Genomic DNA, 17883 nt, shown 5'->3' with positions numbered 1-17883 from the left:
TTATCTGTACTTAATCTAGTAGTAGTAGATGTTTTATCAAAGCTTTGGTAAAATTAAAACTTGTTACCATAGAATTACTCATAGAGAAAAAAGAGAAAGAAAGAAGGAAGGAAAGAAAGATAGAAGGAAGTGCAATAATGCTTCCCACTCTTTTTAAATAAACACTGCAAAACAAAATAAAGAAGATCTAAGCCCCACACAGAAGCGCGTCCTCCGCTCTACCTCTGTAGCAGTATGCGTCGTAGAGGGAGGTGGTGATGGGGAAGCCGGTGCGGTTGGGGTGCTGGTAGAGGGTTCTGACTCCGGGCTCGTCCCCGCCGCAGTTCTTGCGTGGCTGCCTGATGGGGTATCGCACGCTGCCGTCTGCCAGCCAGCCCGGGTCGCAGCGGTCAAGCCCCCCGTGCCAGGCCAGGTAGAGCTGCCCGGCTGTAGCCAGCTGTGCCCCCAGGGAGTGGCAGTGCGTTGAAGCCGTGGCCAAACTCAGCTTCTCTGGGACTGTCGAGTGGAACACCTCACCTGCAGACAGGAGGAGTATTAGCTCTAGGGCGGCGTAGTCGCTTTCCTATTACAAACACTCATTTTGCATTAAACCATACTGCACATTTATTATGCTTTACTATGGTTTTTACTATGCTTTTGTGTCCAGTCTGCTTCACCATCCTTTTATTATGCTTTACTACACTTTCTTATGCTTTTACCCCTTTTTACAGCTGTTATAAAGGGAGGTGTCGTAGTGGGCTGTTTCGCTAGCTGTTACTCACATGGTGTTGAATCTGGCTAAACTTTAGCACCCAGTTGGCATTAGTTCAGATTACAAATTCCTTGCCCAATTAGTCACAATGGAAGTTCAGGTCAGGGCAGAGTTGAGAGTGCAAGTAGATTGTTCCTATTGCCCCTTAACTGTAGTGAGAACTGCATGGCAGTTTTATCCCATTTCAAGCTTTTCTATGGAGTACAATCAGCTATACCTACGCCACTGGCCTTTAGGGTACATCCAATTAAGCTGAGTTGTTTATATTGCTTACACTTTATAAAAAACATGATTGAGGGCATCCGCTTTGCTTCTGATTTCTGCTTTAGGCTAACAATTTACGACCTCAGTGCAGCCATATTCATGTGACCTATGAAGCAGTCTTTGAAAAGAAAAAAAAATCAATGCAGGAAATAACTGTAAAGGGCTAAATATGTGAAATGCTCTTGATTAATTTTGCATTGACATGGAATGATACTGATTAACTAAATATTGAAAAGCACAATCCATTGTACTGTAATAGGCAATTGAGATGAACGCTTACGGAGAGTGCTTCGATAGATGGGTAATGGATTTACAGCCTGCTATTTGATAACAAACTGGACATAAATGTACCCACTGCAGCATAGGGGCCGGGCCTGAATTAAAGCTAATGGCATCGCTATAGCTATACTTCATATTTATTATGATGGCTTGTTTAGAAATGAGAATAACTTACTAAGTCTAAAAAGAACTAAAAAGTGAGGATAATTCCAACTCAAAATGGTATTATAAAACTATGTGGTTATAGAAAAATACAGAGGCTAAAATTTAAACTGCTTTAGTTCCCCCGATGGTGGAAACTGAGACCACACCAAACTCTCATTACTAAGCTGCATTGAACCCAAGTCTCCAAACGTTTTTGGCATCAGCAGTGGCAGTCTCGCTCCTAAAAGAAAGACAATGGCAATGCATTTTAATGGTGTGTATCTCTGATTTATTCTACAGTCTTTTGTATTTTGAAACTGGCCTGCCTGCTGGAAAAGTAAAGCTGTGCAGAGACCTTTTGAAGCAGTACCTGTCATCTGTCTGGCATAGCAGTAGACATCATACAGGTCTGTGGGGCCCCTCTGCCCATAATTCCTGACTCCAGGTAGGTTGTCTCTGTCTCCATAGCAACCGGGCCGGGGCAATCTGATTGGGTACCTACAAAGATAAGATGTCCAATGAAGACACCGAAAAAAAAAAAGATGAAAGAAAAACAATTGTTGCCAAGGTTGAAGTGGAGTGTTATCGAAGGAAACAAAACAGTTGTAGACTTGGCCTTGTTGTGCTGTGAGTGTCAGCCAAAACAAACCTCGAGGTTTGATAAGCGTGTGAGCCGATATATTAACACGACGGACAGCATGAATGCTTCATTGCTCAATGGAGGTCACTGTTTTAACTCAAGGGGAAGTGTTTTCCGTTCCAAAATGGAAATTGCAGTTAATATATGTTTTATTAAACTCTTATTAAAAATGATTCATCCAGAGAATGACGTTGTGGCTGGCCAATGCTGTTTATCATGAGGGGGAGTCAGATGACACTATTGAGCTTTTTGGGCAACAGCACAAATAATTTTTGGTGACCCTGTATGAGTAAATTTGAACACGTGTTTCAATCCAAGGGTTTATTGTGTGTGTGTATCTGTATCTATATCTATAGCTCTATACCTCTGTCTCACCCTGGCAAGAAAAACACTTCTATATCAAAATAAACAGACTGTTGGTCCAGGGGAGCCAGACTGGCAGGAGGTTTAATTCAATTAGAGCTTCAAACTAAAGGAACAGCTCCATTCACTCGGGTCAGCAAATGATCTTCTGACATTAACCTGGCTCTTCACTCTGTCGGAAAGCGTTTCTTAAATTAAAAACTGGATCTCTTAAAAGCCTGATGTCTCCATTCCATTATATCTCCGGCTAATTACACGTTCCCTTCCCGTTCGTTAATGTGCTGACGTGTTGCCGTGGAAACAGTGCAATTAAAATACCCCCCAGGCAGCCGAACTCAAGATTTATCTGCGTTTTTTTTTTTTTTCATCCTAACTTGACACTGCCTGAAGAGCTTGGCACTTTAAGAGCTAAAACCAAATTAATTAGTCACCCTTGAAGTAATGTCAGCGTAATTACTAAGCAGTGTGTGGCAAGAATTGTATTTATTATTTCATATAAAGTATTGTTTTGTTTACACGAATCTTGGGGTTAGTATGGATGTTACACGTTTTAGGAATCAAAGACAAATCTTTATTTGGCACAGTAATTTAATACTCCTGTAGCTGGCATATTATACAGTCACTGGTTACTTTACGTGGACCTCCCTCCAGCAGGTCCTACCTGACGGTTTGGTCAGAGAGCCAGCCCGCATCACAGTTGTCGTAGCCGTCGTCGAAGGTGGCCTGCAGGTGACTCGGAGAGGCGATGACCGCTGAGTTCTCCAGACACACGCGCTGGGCATCGGCAAAGGTCAGGGCGTAGCGGTCACTGGGCGCACGGTAGTGGAACACCACACCTGGATAGAGGACAGCGGGAGAGAAGAAGGACGGCTTTAGGGGGGGGTTTGTTTGTTGAACAAGCCGTTCAGAAACCGAATTCTCATTAACCAGAGCTGGGGGCAGCTGTGCAAAATATGAGGTAGCACAAGTTTCACATCAACGAGATGTCAAACATCATACTTCGTTAATACACAACCAGAGGCAGTTCTAGTTCTGATAAGATGAGATTTCAGTCGTGGTTTGAAATTATTAGTTCATCATAACAGATATTTTCACTGTGGCCCTATCTCAAAGTAATATCCAGGTTAATCCGAATTTCAAAAAACAATTTCAGACCGCCTGGTTTTGCACTCTTTATATTATTTTTGCAGCTATGCATCAACCGCAACTGTCAAGGCAAGGATTTCATTGGTATAAATCAATATTTTCTCATGCTTGAAGGGGCCAAACTTCAGGTATATTAGAATTGGGGGTGAGTGTTAGGACTGGAATAATAATAATAATAATAATAATAATAATAATAATAATAATAATAATAATAGATTTATTTTGATAGTGCCTTTCATTAAGATAAGCACCTTACATTTAAAAAAGTACATAAAATACATACATATACATAAAACAACACAATAAAAAATATGCAGTGCAATAAGCCCATGTATAAAAATGAGTCTTGAGGCACGATTTAAACAGACAGACTCTGAGTCCCTGATAGACCTGGGAAGGGTGTTCCAGAGATGAGGAGCCAAAGAGCAAAAGGCACGATCTCCCATAGTTCTTTATTTTGTTCTTGGCATGGAAAGGAGGTCATTTTTAGCTGACCGCAGCAAAGCAGATCCTTGATGTAAGATGGACCCAGGCTATTGAAGGCCAGCAGCAAGATCTTAAAGTCTTATATTTAACTGGTAACCAGTGGAGAGATGCTAAAACTCGTGTTATATGGTCATGCTTTCTGCATGGAGGTGGAGACAGTACCTAATGAGCTTCCTTTGGAGTACAACATGTGCAGAGCCGTTTAGACTGCGCCATTAGCACAGAATGTGACAACAGAAACAAAGAAATTGCAGAAACAGTTAAAACAGAAAATAAAAAGGCATCAAACAGCGCAGGTGTCTTTGAAGTGTGAATCCACGGTCCCAGCAGGGATGAAGAGACGAGGGAGGGAGGGAGGGAGGGAAGGAGGGAGGAAGGGGGAGTTACACTTTTAAAGTGTAAATCCATCCCTCTCTCTGTCCCCTCTATGAGCAAGCGAGACCCGAGCTCTCTGGAGACTCGACAACATGAAAACAAGAGAGGCAGGAATACAAATGGATTTTTTTTTTCTTCTTCTTTTGTATGACTGTAAAAATTCCTTTGGTCTGAGGACCAATTTCAGGTCACGTTTTCGGCTTAGGTTAGCTGAAAGCAATTCAGTTTTCTGTCGCCTATCTGCGGACGGATATTCAAGCAATCCCAGTCTTGCTGGAGTGACAACCTTCAGTTCGGGGGGAAGGTCGCTGGTTTAATTTGAGTCAAGCTGGGAATTGAAACACGTCCCTGTGAGAAGCTGGTGAACCAGCTCTGTGTATAGAAAAGGATTGGGGCTTGGTTCTGGGTTCCTGTTGATTCCAAAAGCTGATGGAACCAAACCCTGACAAGCTGAGATCTTACAACATCATAGTCCAAGTACTGACCAATCCTGCTTAAGTTTCTAAGATCAGGGTAATTTTGTTGATCAGTCTTTGAAATCAATATAGAACCCATTTAAGCTCCCATCCTTTTCTATAAACACAGCTGAGGACAGGAGCTTTTTTTGTGGAATTGAGTGAAAGTGCTGAAAAAACCACCCTGTAATAAAACCACACAGATAATTGATCCCCAGGTCCTAATTGGACAGAAACGGGTTATTGACTCCAGACAGAACACATGCAAAAAATTCCTTGTTAAAGCGCCGTGTCAGGTTTCAGTGGAGAGGCAAGTGTTCACATGCTGTCGAAATGAACGCATGAAATCCTCCAAATTAATATTATATTGATATAATCCCTTTTATCAATACTCGTTAATACATTTATTAGCACACATGGAATATTCATATTGGAAGTCCTGCAGTGTGCGGTCTTGCATGACTCCAATTAAGACTGAGGCTGTAGAAATAATTTACAGACGGGTGAGTAACTGATTCTCAAGAAGGACTTTAAATTGGTGTTAATTGATTTCCCCGGAGAGGCATTGGGACAGGGATTTTAGAGAAACAAGCACATACACTCAAAGGTGTCCTGCCTGCTGATACACTGCTCCCATCAGGGGGGCAATTAGGAGGTAGAAATGCAATTTATAGTCACCGGTCACGGATATGGCTGTGTGGTCCAGTGATTAAAGAAACGGGCTTGTAACCAGGAGGTCCCTGGTTCAAATCCCGGCTCAGCCACTGACTCACTGTGTGTGACCATGAGCAAGTCACTTAACCTCCTTGTGTTCTGTCTTTCGGGTGAGACGTTGTTGTAAGTGACTCTGCAGCTGATGCATAATTCACACAACCTAGTCACCTTGCATAAAGGTGTCTGCTAAATAAACAAATAATAATATGCATTCCACATATAAATATTGGTGGTCTAAATAAAATCATGTTAGCACCAGTGGAGCTAGAGAGTCTGGGGCTTTTAGTCTGTTGGACTAAGGGATCTAATCCACATCATTAAGTTGTACTTTTCTTTGTTGTATGTATTGTTATATATAATGGTTAAACACATAAAATTAAACCTTAACCTTAACCTGGGCAGCAGTGTGGAGTAGTGGTTAGGGCTCTAGACTCCTGACCAGAGGGTCGTGGGTTCAATCCCCAGTGGGGACACTGCTGCTGTACCCTTGAGCAAGGTACTTTACCTAGATTGCTCCAGTAAAAACCTAACTGTATAAATGGGTAATTGTATGTAAAAATAATGTGATATCTTGTAAGTCGCCCTGGATAAGGGTGTCTGCTAAGAAATAAATAATAATAATAATAAAAAGTCACTATATGATTGCAATATGTAACTGAGATGGATTTACCAGTGAGCAGGAGGATGATGGGAAATGTAGTTCTGAGAGGTCCATGCGGGTACATGGGAAGCCATCTTGAGGCAGGGAATGCAATTTAAAAGTTTAAAAAATTGGTCAAAATGAAAAAAAAAAATTTAAAACAATACACACACCTTACGTAAACAGTTGTAGCAACACATGGGAACATGTAACACAATAAAATAAAAAGGTCCTTATATGCCCTTTAAGTTCCCTAAAGTGTGATGGTTGATATAATATCCTCTATAAAACTGACGCTATTCAAAGTGTAGACTCTCCCGGAGCATTTAGTATCGTACAAATCTATCAGATATATTAAATATATCATCCATAACTTATTAAACATTCAAATGAAGACATCCAATTGAAACATTTTTAAGTTTCTAACATACAGCCATGTCTCACTCCTCTGCCCAGGAGCTCAGTGCAGTACTCACCGGAGACCTCTAGGGGCACTGTGTCCTGCTCGTCGTCAATTCCCACCACCACCTCGCAGCGGTAGGTGCCCGAGTCGCTGGAGCGCAGGCCGGTGAGGGCGAGGGTGGCGTTGTAGCGGTTGTCGGGGTACCCGGGCAGGGCGACTCGACCCTGGAAGTCCTTCTTGACCTTGATGACGTTGTCCTTGGCAACCAGCACAGAGACCTCGATCTTGCCCCCACCCTCCGAGACAATCTTGGTCCACTTTATACGGGGGGGCTCTCGTGAGGGGCTGGGCCGCAGGGTGAAGACGCAGGGCAGGAAGCTGGTCTCTGCCAGCCCGGCCCGCACCACCTGGTGGGTCACTTTCTTCATGTTGACCAGCTTCTCTCCTTCCACCACTCCTGCATGGGGGGAAGAGAACATCAGAACATGGCAGGAGTCCGTTACCTTTAATACCCATTATAGTCCCAACACAGAGGGTAGGAGACACTGCTTTACACACAGAGTGGGGAGGCTATGGGATTTGGTTAGCTGGCCATGTTGTTAATGCTGAAACACTAGGATCCTTTAGGACCAGACTTGGTAAGGTTTTTGAGATCAATCATCGACTAGGGACTGAAAACAAATGGTCTGAATGGACCACCCTGTATAAAAAACACACAGTAATTGTCAAAGATAATTGATCCTTCGGGGCTAATTGCAGAATATTGCTATCCTTGCTAAAGCTCTGTGTCAGCTTTGTTCTTATGCCCCTATTATCCCAGCGTATTATCCTCAAATAAATGTGTGAAAAAAAAGTGTGTATGCCAAAATGCCACCTCTGTGGTGCCACTCTACCCATGGCCAATCCAAAAGCAGTATGATTGGTGCAAGAGCTGGGAGAACCAATTTACATTTTAAAAACCTGTCCACAGCGCTGTATGAAGTGATGCATTGTAGAACGGACAGCTTGAGTCTCTTGAATAGATGTGCAATTTCACTCGGCAGCGTATTACATTTACAAAAGCACTGCAGGTAATGTACCTTATTATCCAACGCAGTACTTAATAAAAATGATAGTGTTTACAAGCTGCGCTTCAGCGATAGCATCTACTTTCACAGTGCCAGGGACTGAGAAAGAAAGCAAAAGACAGGCATCTTCCTTCTGAGCCATTACAGATAGGAACATGCTGAGCCATGTTCTGTATTGTAAGCAATCAGAATGAGAGTGAAGTGCACAAATAGAAAACTATCCAAGTCACTGGGAGAATGCTGGAACAGGGTCAAATATCTTGAGGTGTTGCTGGGTTTTGCAGGGCTGACAAAATCCAGCTCTGGTCATACCTTTAGAAGCCTATAGATCTCAGTAATACTGATAACCAGCCTTGCACTGTTTGTTCTTGCACAGTCTGCTATGGCTCTCAAGCAGACAAATGTTTCAACTAATTCTATAGTTGGTAGATGAAATGGTATCAGTCCAGAGATGATAGACAAAGAGAAGGAGAGGTGATACCTTTTATTGCACTAACTAAACCATAATCAATCACATGCTTTCAAGACCTCAAAGGTCTCTTCTTCATCTGAAAGTCCTTTCACCTGAAGAAGAGACCAAAGGTAAGTGATATCTTAGGCATGTGCCAGCATCGTGAAAACATGTCACAACGACCTACAATCAGCACGTGTTAACTACCATACCTCTCTCTGTGATATCTGCTACGTTTTCACAATGGGATAGAGCAATAAACTTGTATAAAAGCCAAAGAGTCTCTGAACAGATGTTAAGCTGTTTTCTCTAATATTCTGCTTTGTGTGTGAAACTGTCACCTCTCACATTGCAGGGCATGCCTAGCCTTCACAGCAAAACTAAGCTGGTGCTTTTAAAGAGAGACGCAGCATTTTCCCTTTTTCTTTTTTTAATGCAGGCACTGATTCTAGTTGACTACAGTTTGTTTCTTTTATGTTTTTCCACCCCTTCCCCCACCCCACTCCCTTGCCATTCAGCATGCTAAATAATAATTTAAAAAATCAATTGAAGATGCCTCAAACAAAATCAAACCTGATTTTTTTAATATAAAAAATGTAAATGGCTTTAATCCCTGATGGTGAAATAATGAATCTAAGCGGCGTTCTCCTCGGCACTTGAAATTGCGAATCTGCATTTAGATAGAAATGTTTTTACAAGCATCACACTCAAGTGTGCCCCTTTGTTTGAAAACTCGCCCGTGTTTTTGCAGTGATGGACTAAAATACACAATTTGGGACCAGACCTCCAGCAGAAGCACACATTTAATTAGAGACAGGCCCTGGGTGTGTGTGGCTTACATATGCTATCCAATTTCACTACAGCTATTCATTATGCAAGCCTGTTGTTACCTCTGTACGTGAACGGAGCACAGACACAACTAACAATTCATTATTTTCTCCTGGTGCTTCCTGTAAATTCATACATAATTCATTCAAATCTACCTTTTCCTTCTTGATTTTGAATCGAAGACATGCTGTAGCTGGGAATTAACCACCTGGCCTTTGTATTTTTTGACAGGTGGTTGAATTGTCGTGTGGATGATAAATAAACCAGGCACAGCAGGACAAAACGAAAAAAAAGATTTTTATAGAACTGATTTTCCGGTTTCGAAGCTGATCATAATCTGTACCAGCATACTAGTAAAAAACGGCTTGTTTTTAGTCTTTTTCTTGTTTTATGTTTAAGCTGTATACGATGATTATATATATATATATAAGAACACAGAGGTTTCGGTTAAGATTTTGCACGCTATTGGATTTTGCTTTCTCCGGCTGCCATTAGCAAGCATTTCATTTAGGATTTGGTCCGGATTTCAGGTCAATTCGGAATTACAGGTCTTGGATTAAAGTCTACAGCACTCATTGGAGGGTAACTATCTATCTCTCTATCTATCTATCTATCTATCTATCTATCTATCTATCTATCTATCTATCTATCTATCTATATACCTGACTATCTATCTATATACCTGTCTATCTATCTAGCTATCATTTTGTTCCTGTCATATATGAGATCTTATAGTCTTGGTTGTTGTAATTATTTTTTGCAGGCATTCTGAGATTTGGTACCGAAGCTAAATAACTCTAAACTGTGGTAGCCATCTATACTGATTGAATGAATATGATTGACACTGAGATCATAGAAAATAATAATTACCATGGTAACGAAAGCCTCAATGCAGGAAAAATCTATTGTGACTGCAGAAGCTGCAGAACAAAGAGGCAGCAGCTATAGGAGCTCTCTTACAGCCCCCTGCCTTTGCACTCGTATTAATGTATAGTCTGCATTTCTGTTGCACCCTGTGCTTACATATATAAGGGACGACCACTCTGAAGCAGGAATGCATGCATGCTTCAGTCCTGTTACACAGCAGTTAGCAGTGGAAGTGGCAATCATGGTACAGCAAACCCAGAACAGTTTAAGCGAAGTGATTGGATATCCTGCACAGCGATGGGAATGAGATAACAAGACTTCTGTTGCTTGATTTTTTTTTTTTTTTGATGACCAAAAAAAAAAAAAAAAAAAAAGGTTGGCAAAGTTTTTAGTTTAAGTAGACATGGTTTTTGGACCAGTGTATTTTCAATATGTGTTTCAAAACCCACTGCTCAAGGTTGCAAACCTGGCGTTGTGTCAATAGATGCTAGCGCCAGGGTACCTCACAAAGCGCCTGCAACATTCTTTTTTTTTGTATCGCTTAGCAACCATAGATGATAGTTTCTCATTGGGTCTGGACTACTCACGTGACCCACACCCACACTCATCCACATACACAGGTCAGATGCTGCTTCGGTATTTTTAAGTCAAGCTCAAAGACTTACTTTTATAGTTTAGTCTTTTTAACCTGACCTTACAAACATATTTGTCTTGATGTGTTTTATTAGCTTATTTCCGTGTTTTTAGATATTTTTTTTCTATCGGTCTAATTGATTTCTTGTTTTCTTCAATTGTTTGGGTTTTTTTTGTTATTTTTGATGTCATTATTATTATAATTACTGTTATTTTGTCATTTTTTACTATTTATTAATGCTTGTTTCTGTTTTATCGAACATGTAAAGCGCTTTGAGATACTTTGGTATGAAAGGCGCTGTATAAATACAATACATTGAAGTGGAATTAAAATCAAAACAAAGCTAAATTGATTAAAATAGCATTTTTTTTCAACCCTTAAGTACACATTCTTCTGAATCGCTTCAGATGTCATGGTCTTGTTTATATACAAGTAAAACAACACTGCAATACTCCTGCACCGCACTGCAATGCTTACTGAGCCCTATTGACTGTGCGTGCATGTTTCGCTGGGTAACTGCAGTGAGAAAGGAAAGCGTGCTGGGTGTCTAATGGTATTCCAACAACAGCAGCTCTTCTTGTGAGAAATCCTCACCGTGAGTTTGTCTGCACATGGATACCTCTCATGAATTATGAATATTAATTAGAACGCGCGGCGGCGGCTCCGGCTGCGTCTGCATTCAAATATGTGAAATGCGCCTTCGATGCCTTTCAGCGTGACTGATCCGGACTCATAATGATGAAAAAAAAATCTGCCTTGGTATTTTTTTTTTTCAATTGCATTATTCATCCACTACTTAAAGACCCATGGTCCATAACACACTTGAATAATGATAGAATTCTGATACTTTTACAGTAGATCAAATATCTTGCAGGGCCACGCAGTTTAATGTAAAAGATTTTCAAGGGGGGGGGGGGGGGTGGGTTGGGGTATTTTCATATTCCAGGGGGGGTACAGAGCGAGGTAGGATGTGTTGGTTTTAGTGTGCTTTAATAAGCTCCATCTTTTATCCCTTTATAAAATATTCATCTTTTATTTTACCACCCGGCACGTTAAACAGCCAGGCTCCTGCCAACAGCCCCACTTTGCTCGGCATATCAAAACTGCAGTTGCAAACTGCACGGAGAGTGTTGTTAATTGCCTGGCATGACATCTCAAGCTGGGAGCCTTGCCCAGGCATACAATTGGCTGAAGTCGCTCCATATTGTCCATTCAATCGTAAGATCTTAAAAAAATATTATCTTAAAGGTGCAGTGCTGCGGGTTTTAGAGTTGACTCCTGCAGTCGCGGCAAGTCTCATTCATTTGCAGCGAGACTCGCTCATTTAAGAAACTTTACTGGAATAGATTTTAGCAGTCACGTGAAGGAATAGCATTTTAAATGTTCATTTTCCTGTTACAGCTTTAATCACAGACACAGGTTCGGTTTAGCTACATAAACTGAGTCAAGCAGACACAGTCTCGTGGATGTACTGTGATGACGACACCAGCTGCAACGCTTGTGTTCATGACGTAGTTTCACATTAGCATTCTGTTTCGGAGTTATGGATAACTTACCAGCTAGTAGGAAGGACAGGATGAATACCGCAATGGAGAGCCGGGACCCAGAGTGACGCACTGTGTTGGACATCCTCAGTCTGCAAGGATAGGGAGAACATTGGTTTACAATGAGGCTCAAGCAGCTTCATCAGGTAACACAAGTTCAAGAGGATCAGCACAGGAAGGCCATCTGAAGGGTGCTTTGTATTCTTTAAATGTGAGTTTCCAAACACATTGCCGTTGGAATTTGAGGGGGGAAAGTGGACACAGAGAGTTGACGGCCTGTTTGTGTTTCTGTGTCCCTAAAAAAAATAACTGAAAAAAAAGCATTGCAAAGTGTTGTAAAACGGTTAAAGCACAGAAGAGCAAGGTAAATCACAGACAAGTATAAACCGTGTTTAATTCATAAAACAAGTTAGATGTATAACATAAGCCTGGGAAAAGTATAGGAAATTGCAACATTACTGTGCAGATGTATCATGGTAAAGTTTTCTGAAGGGCTGTGCAGAGCTGCTGTCTTTAGCAGGCTCACACATCACCTCTGAAGCAGCACCAGCGTCATCTCTCCTGATTGATACAGAATACCTGTTTAAATAATAGATGCTGCAGGCAGACTGACACACTGCAGCCCTGGGAGAAATCTGAACTCCACTTTGAGAGATTGGGCTGATTCAGAGAGAGAGAGAGAGAGGGAGAGTGATAGGCTACGTTACACCGGTCTCTTCATTTCAATGAATAAAAGGACAGGGAGCTGTTCTGTGCCTTCCGGGGGACGTGTCCAAAACGGGAACACACTTCCTTCACAGTGGAAACGCAATGTGGTCAGAGCTTCTGACCTGGTGGTCACTCTCCAGGAGCATCTGGGCTGTCATCCCTATTGCACTTTTACAAAGTAACATACAGTGCCAAAAACAAAAAAAAAAGCACGGTCAGGCAAGGGATGAAATATATCACCTCTCTCCCTCTCTTTCCCTCTCCCCCTCCCTCTCTCTCTCTCTCTCTCCCTCCTGTCTGTCACTGCCCCAGGTAAACTGCTGTTTTTCTTCCAAACAACCTCTATGCTGTAATCCTGTCACCTCCATCTGCAAGAGAATGGGGCTATCTCTTAATTGCATCTCTGAGCTGTAGCTGGACTGTCTCACTATTGTGCTCAAGCACACTGGCTGGAAGCAGGAAGGGAACCCCTTACACTGTGACACCAGTGGGGAGGGCTTTTGCGGACGGACCGTGGTGCAGCTATGGAACTGATACACATATGTCCATAAACACTAAAGGAATAATATATTGATGTGCTTCAGTATAGAAACAAGAACTGTGGTCCAGTGGTTAAAGAAAAGGGCTTGTAACCAGGAGGTCCCCGGTTCAAATCCCACCTCAGCCACTGACTCATTGTGTGACCCTGAGCAAGTCACTGAACCTCCTTGTGCTCCGTCTTTCGGGTGAGACGTAATTGTAAGTGACTCTGCAGCTGATGCATAGTTCACACACCCTAATCTCTGTAAGTCGCCTTGGATAAAGGCATCTGCTAAATAAACAAATAAAAACACCTGTTAGTATTATTGCAGAGGGTTCATTTAAAGAGGATGGAGCACCCCAGGACTTTTATAGTATTCTCAGCACTATTTTGAATGCTCAACACTCCCATCGTCTCCAGAATATCTCCAGTTTTCTGTATGAATATTGTAGTGCTGCAAAGTGTCATTGCAAACCATTGCAAATATCAAGCAAAGGCAAGGGAAACACATACAGTACAGTGCACCACACAGGAACTCTGTAAAACAACACATATATTTAATGCAGGGGGAAAACCTTTCTTTTATGATTCTTACTGGCATTAAACATCTACTTGTAATGCAGAACCGTCTCTTCTTTTTGATTCGCTCTTTCCATAGTTTCCAGTCGGGTCCCTATACATTATTTTTTCTTCTTTTCTGATAAAACCGCTGTTCAGCAAAAAGCTTTAAATAAAGCGCCCGTGTTTCTCTGTGTTGACGAGGATTTCACGTGGGCAATCTGTTCTTGCTGGCTCAGGAGCTGACACTTGATCATTCTCTGGATGATGTGATATAGCTGGCTCTGGAGCCTGCTGAATTTTGAATGGTCGGATTAGCAACGCTGTCTGAGGCAGAAGTTTAGCTCGGCTCTTAACATTTCAAAACACGGGTCTCCATTTCTTTCAGTTCTTACAATTGCTTTGTTGTTGTTGTTAAAAAAAAAATGCAATGGATGTGTGATCATTGCACCTTATACATGTTTACATTCATGCGCTGTATTCTGTCTTTCTTGATATAAAAAATACTGTACTAGCCTGCTCTAATTATCCAACCAATTGTGTTATTTTAAAAGCACACTGTCAGAATCACACGTACTCTTTTTATTTATATATATACTCTGGGCACACTCTTAAACTCAGGGGAGACGTTTAAGGAGGACAGAGATGTTTTAAACTCCTGTAAGTGGTTTTATTCGTGCACTGGGCTTGTTATGTGTCCAGACAACTTTTTAATAATCAAGAAAATCACACAGACTCATTTAATTTGAAGTTTTAATGAATCAGAGCAGTAGTAGTGCTCTTTCGGTTTGTTAAATGCTTTAAAAATTGGATTGGTTTGTTGCGCAGACCACTGTAAATCCCAAGTAAAAAGCAATCTGGGTGATTCAGTGCCTTTACAGGTTTAACAGCATTAGTACTTAACTACAGTAATACAACTATGGTTATTATATGCTTAGCCTTCAGGCTATAAAATGCAAAAAGCTAGAGCACCCACATTCTAAAACATTCAATCTCTCTCTCTCTTAAAACTAAAATATAATTTCTATACCTACAGCAATGTATTCAATATAAACAAGATATCAATTCAAATATATGCTTGCTTACCTTCCGGTATATGGAAGTGTAGTGTAGGATATATGAAAAATAAGAACTGATTTCAAAAGGCAGAGACTTCTGAATACGACCAAGCAGCTAACAGTTTTTCAGAGATCCTCAGAGCATGGACCACGTCAGCTTGCAAGATCAAGTTATAGAGGATGTTCCCTCCATTGAATACATCAGGAGTCCCAGTTAAATCTGATCATAAGTCTGCCTTATCTTTGAGTTAATGATATATTCTAGAAGGATCCGGTTAACTCTTTTAAAAACTAATTGGAGTTATATAAAAACATTAAAAATTAATTGGATATAACTCCTTGTCAAAATATTGGAACATGATCTCATGGTTCTCGTTTTCAACCCCTCCTTTCTCTAAAAGGTCAGGTGAACCAAAGTTCACAGGGTCCTTGCTATAATACAAAACAATACAGTTTATATGTGTATTAAAAGAGATGCTGTTTTATATATAACATCAACTTTTTTGTGTGATTATATTAACCTGGGTCTACAATATATGCCCCTCTTAACAGCATATTATGTTACCTTTTCAGTGTGTTGTCAATGGGCCAGTTTAACTTCATATACAAATGTGTGTTAACAAAGTATTGGACAAAGAGTGTAGGGGTTTATCATAAGCCTTTGAATAAAACCACTAAGCATACAGTGGCCAGTCCAGTTATTTTCATTTAAATTCAGACTATAATGAACATGTTAAATATAATAGTCTCATATTAACTGTACCATGCTTGGACTAATCCTGACCTCTCTCTGTTTCTAAAAATCTCCTACGCAGATTTCAGACACCCTGTTTACCTTTCAAGGCTATTTTTTAATTAATATGAAACTCTACTGTAAGCGCTTTTCCAAATTCACTGCATGAAGTCATTTTTGGCTCACAAACATCATCCCAATTAAAGTCGCTACCTTTCTAATAAGAACTGATACTGTAAACAACTTTTCTAATTTCAATGAAATTTAAATGAAGAGCCATCCATCTCTGCCGCATACACCTTTCACTCAAAAAAGGTGTTCGCATCTTGTACAAGGGAAGATGGGTTTTAGAGTCACTCCGTGACAACACTCTTTTAACTGTCTAGAAGTGGTTTCAGCTGTGGTTCATTAGCTGAAATGTGATCCCATGGTTTCTGCTTTCAAAGCACAACAGCAACAGCAATCATCAAATGTATGCATGAATGCATGTATGTATGTATGTATGTATGTATGTATGTATGTATGCATTCAGGACTAGTTCACAGAGAAGAAAGAACGTCCTTCACAGAGACATTCTGATGGCTGCAGCAAGAAGAAGGGAAAAAAAGCGCTCTAAGAACCTGTTGGCTTTCCGGTTAGTTTATGTTCCCCTAAAGGTAGTTTCAGCTGCAGGCATGCAAGCCTACTCTCTTCCTGAAGGACCCAGCCTTTCTGTCACACTATGAAGTAAATGGGTGTTCTAGAGCAGCAGGAGGTTATCATGAACGCATGCACTGCAGATCAACATCATTCAGAAAGGATACACCCACCAATGGAATTAAATGAATGATGTATTGAACTGACAGATAAACATGACCATAAATGATTCGTTCAATGAATTTGGCCCATGGCCTTGCCCATTGGAGCTCGATAGCCGCCCCTAGGCTGGCAAAACTATAAGCAACTAACTATATGAATTAGATGAAAACTTAGCCAGAGGGGATATATATATAGAGGGCGGAATCTCCTTTCAGAAAAACAACCAAGTTTCCAAGGAAAGTGATATTTTCACTATAGTTTCATGAAGTACAATATTTCTGTACAAACACGTTTTTAAAACCAGCAAATACATCGGATGTTTCTTCAAAAGAGGTACAGAATGCTTTACATTTATTTCAGAATTGCCCTCTACATGTATTTAAATACACTGCAACTGTATTCAAGTATGTTTCACGGACCATTTGTTCCATTGGCCTGATGAACATGACCTATACACATATCTGTGAGCCATCATGTATTGAAGTTAATGTTCAGATATGTTTAAAATATAACAAAATATCAAAACGGGGTACATTAACACTATAATATTTGGTGGATTAAGCACTGATGTGTTTAGGTTATATTTTCCATTATGGGTGTGATCCAGTTCTCTCTGCCTATACAGCTTGTGGACCCATCTGGACAAGGTGGAAGATCAGAAGTGTATCCTGTATCTAGCACTTAATATGCATGCAAAACCAGCCCATTTGCATTTTAACAAAAACAGCATTAATAATAAGGCTTTTCTGAAACTGGATAATTAAGAGAGATAGGCTTTTAAAAACCCTGGCACATTACCGCCCCTACCCTCAAAGAGCAGTCAATTACAATAGAGTGGGCTGAATCATGCTAACTATTTTCTATAGGCATCATTTCTTTTTTATCTGCTTTATTATTGCTTTTCATTGCTTTTTCCCTCCGGATCTCATTTTGAAAACTTCCTTTGCATTCATTCAAACCCACTATTTCAAATTACGCTGCATTGCTCAGCAAATGTGTGGCTTGATCTAAGGAAGATAATTCTTCGATATTAGCTGTTAAGTATAGGTTTAAACGTACTAAACGTACACTGTACAGAATACTCCATTAACTTTCATCAGCACCCTATTATATATTCAAATAAGCGATCTTGATGATGTTAACAGTAAACAACACACTCAACCCCATTGGGGCTCACCTGGGATATTCGTCCAGCCTCACTAATGGAATACCTCCAGGACTCTAGAACATTCACACAGAATTCTCTATGTCTTTGTTGGGGATCCAGGTGTTCTATGTGTTCCCAAACAGAAAGAAGGAACCCATGCACACACACCTGCCTTGGCTGAACTGCTTGCTGTTGTGCTGATAAGGAGGCTGGATCGATGCAGTTGTTATCCAGTGAGAAGGCAACGGCTACAACATCCTGATACATTATATTTCCAATCCACCGGCTGCTATTGATTGTCTGGTTTGCT

At 40.8% G+C, this 17883-nt stretch overlaps 1 protein-coding gene across 2 annotated transcripts in view; it reads right to left on the bottom strand.

Moving 5' to 3' along the window:
- Positions 1-17883, bottom strand: part of LOC117428856 (neurocan core protein) — a 66184-nt gene that overhangs the window by 34462 nt on the left and 13839 nt on the right. For both annotated transcript variants that reach the window (XM_059015007.1, XM_059015005.1), the window contains exons 2-6: positions 12064-12143; positions 6734-7117; positions 3103-3277; positions 1809-1936; positions 223-516 (exon numbers count right to left, since the gene is read on the bottom strand). In XM_059015007.1, coding sequence (XP_058870990.1) covers positions 223-516; positions 1809-1936; positions 3103-3277; positions 6734-7117; positions 12064-12136 — 1054 coding nt within the window. In that variant the 5' untranslated portion in view covers positions 12137-12143. The remainder of the gene's footprint in view (positions 1-222; positions 517-1808; positions 1937-3102; positions 3278-6733; positions 7118-12063; positions 12144-17883) is intronic.

This window comes from Acipenser ruthenus, chromosome 49, assembly GCF_902713425.1.
Source record: "Acipenser ruthenus chromosome 49, fAciRut3.2 maternal haplotype, whole genome shotgun sequence".
NCBI classification, from domain to species: domain Eukaryota; kingdom Metazoa; phylum Chordata; class Actinopteri; order Acipenseriformes; family Acipenseridae; genus Acipenser; species Acipenser ruthenus.
Note: the sequence above shows the minus strand (reverse complement) of the source record. Positions and strands in the feature narration are given on the sequence as shown.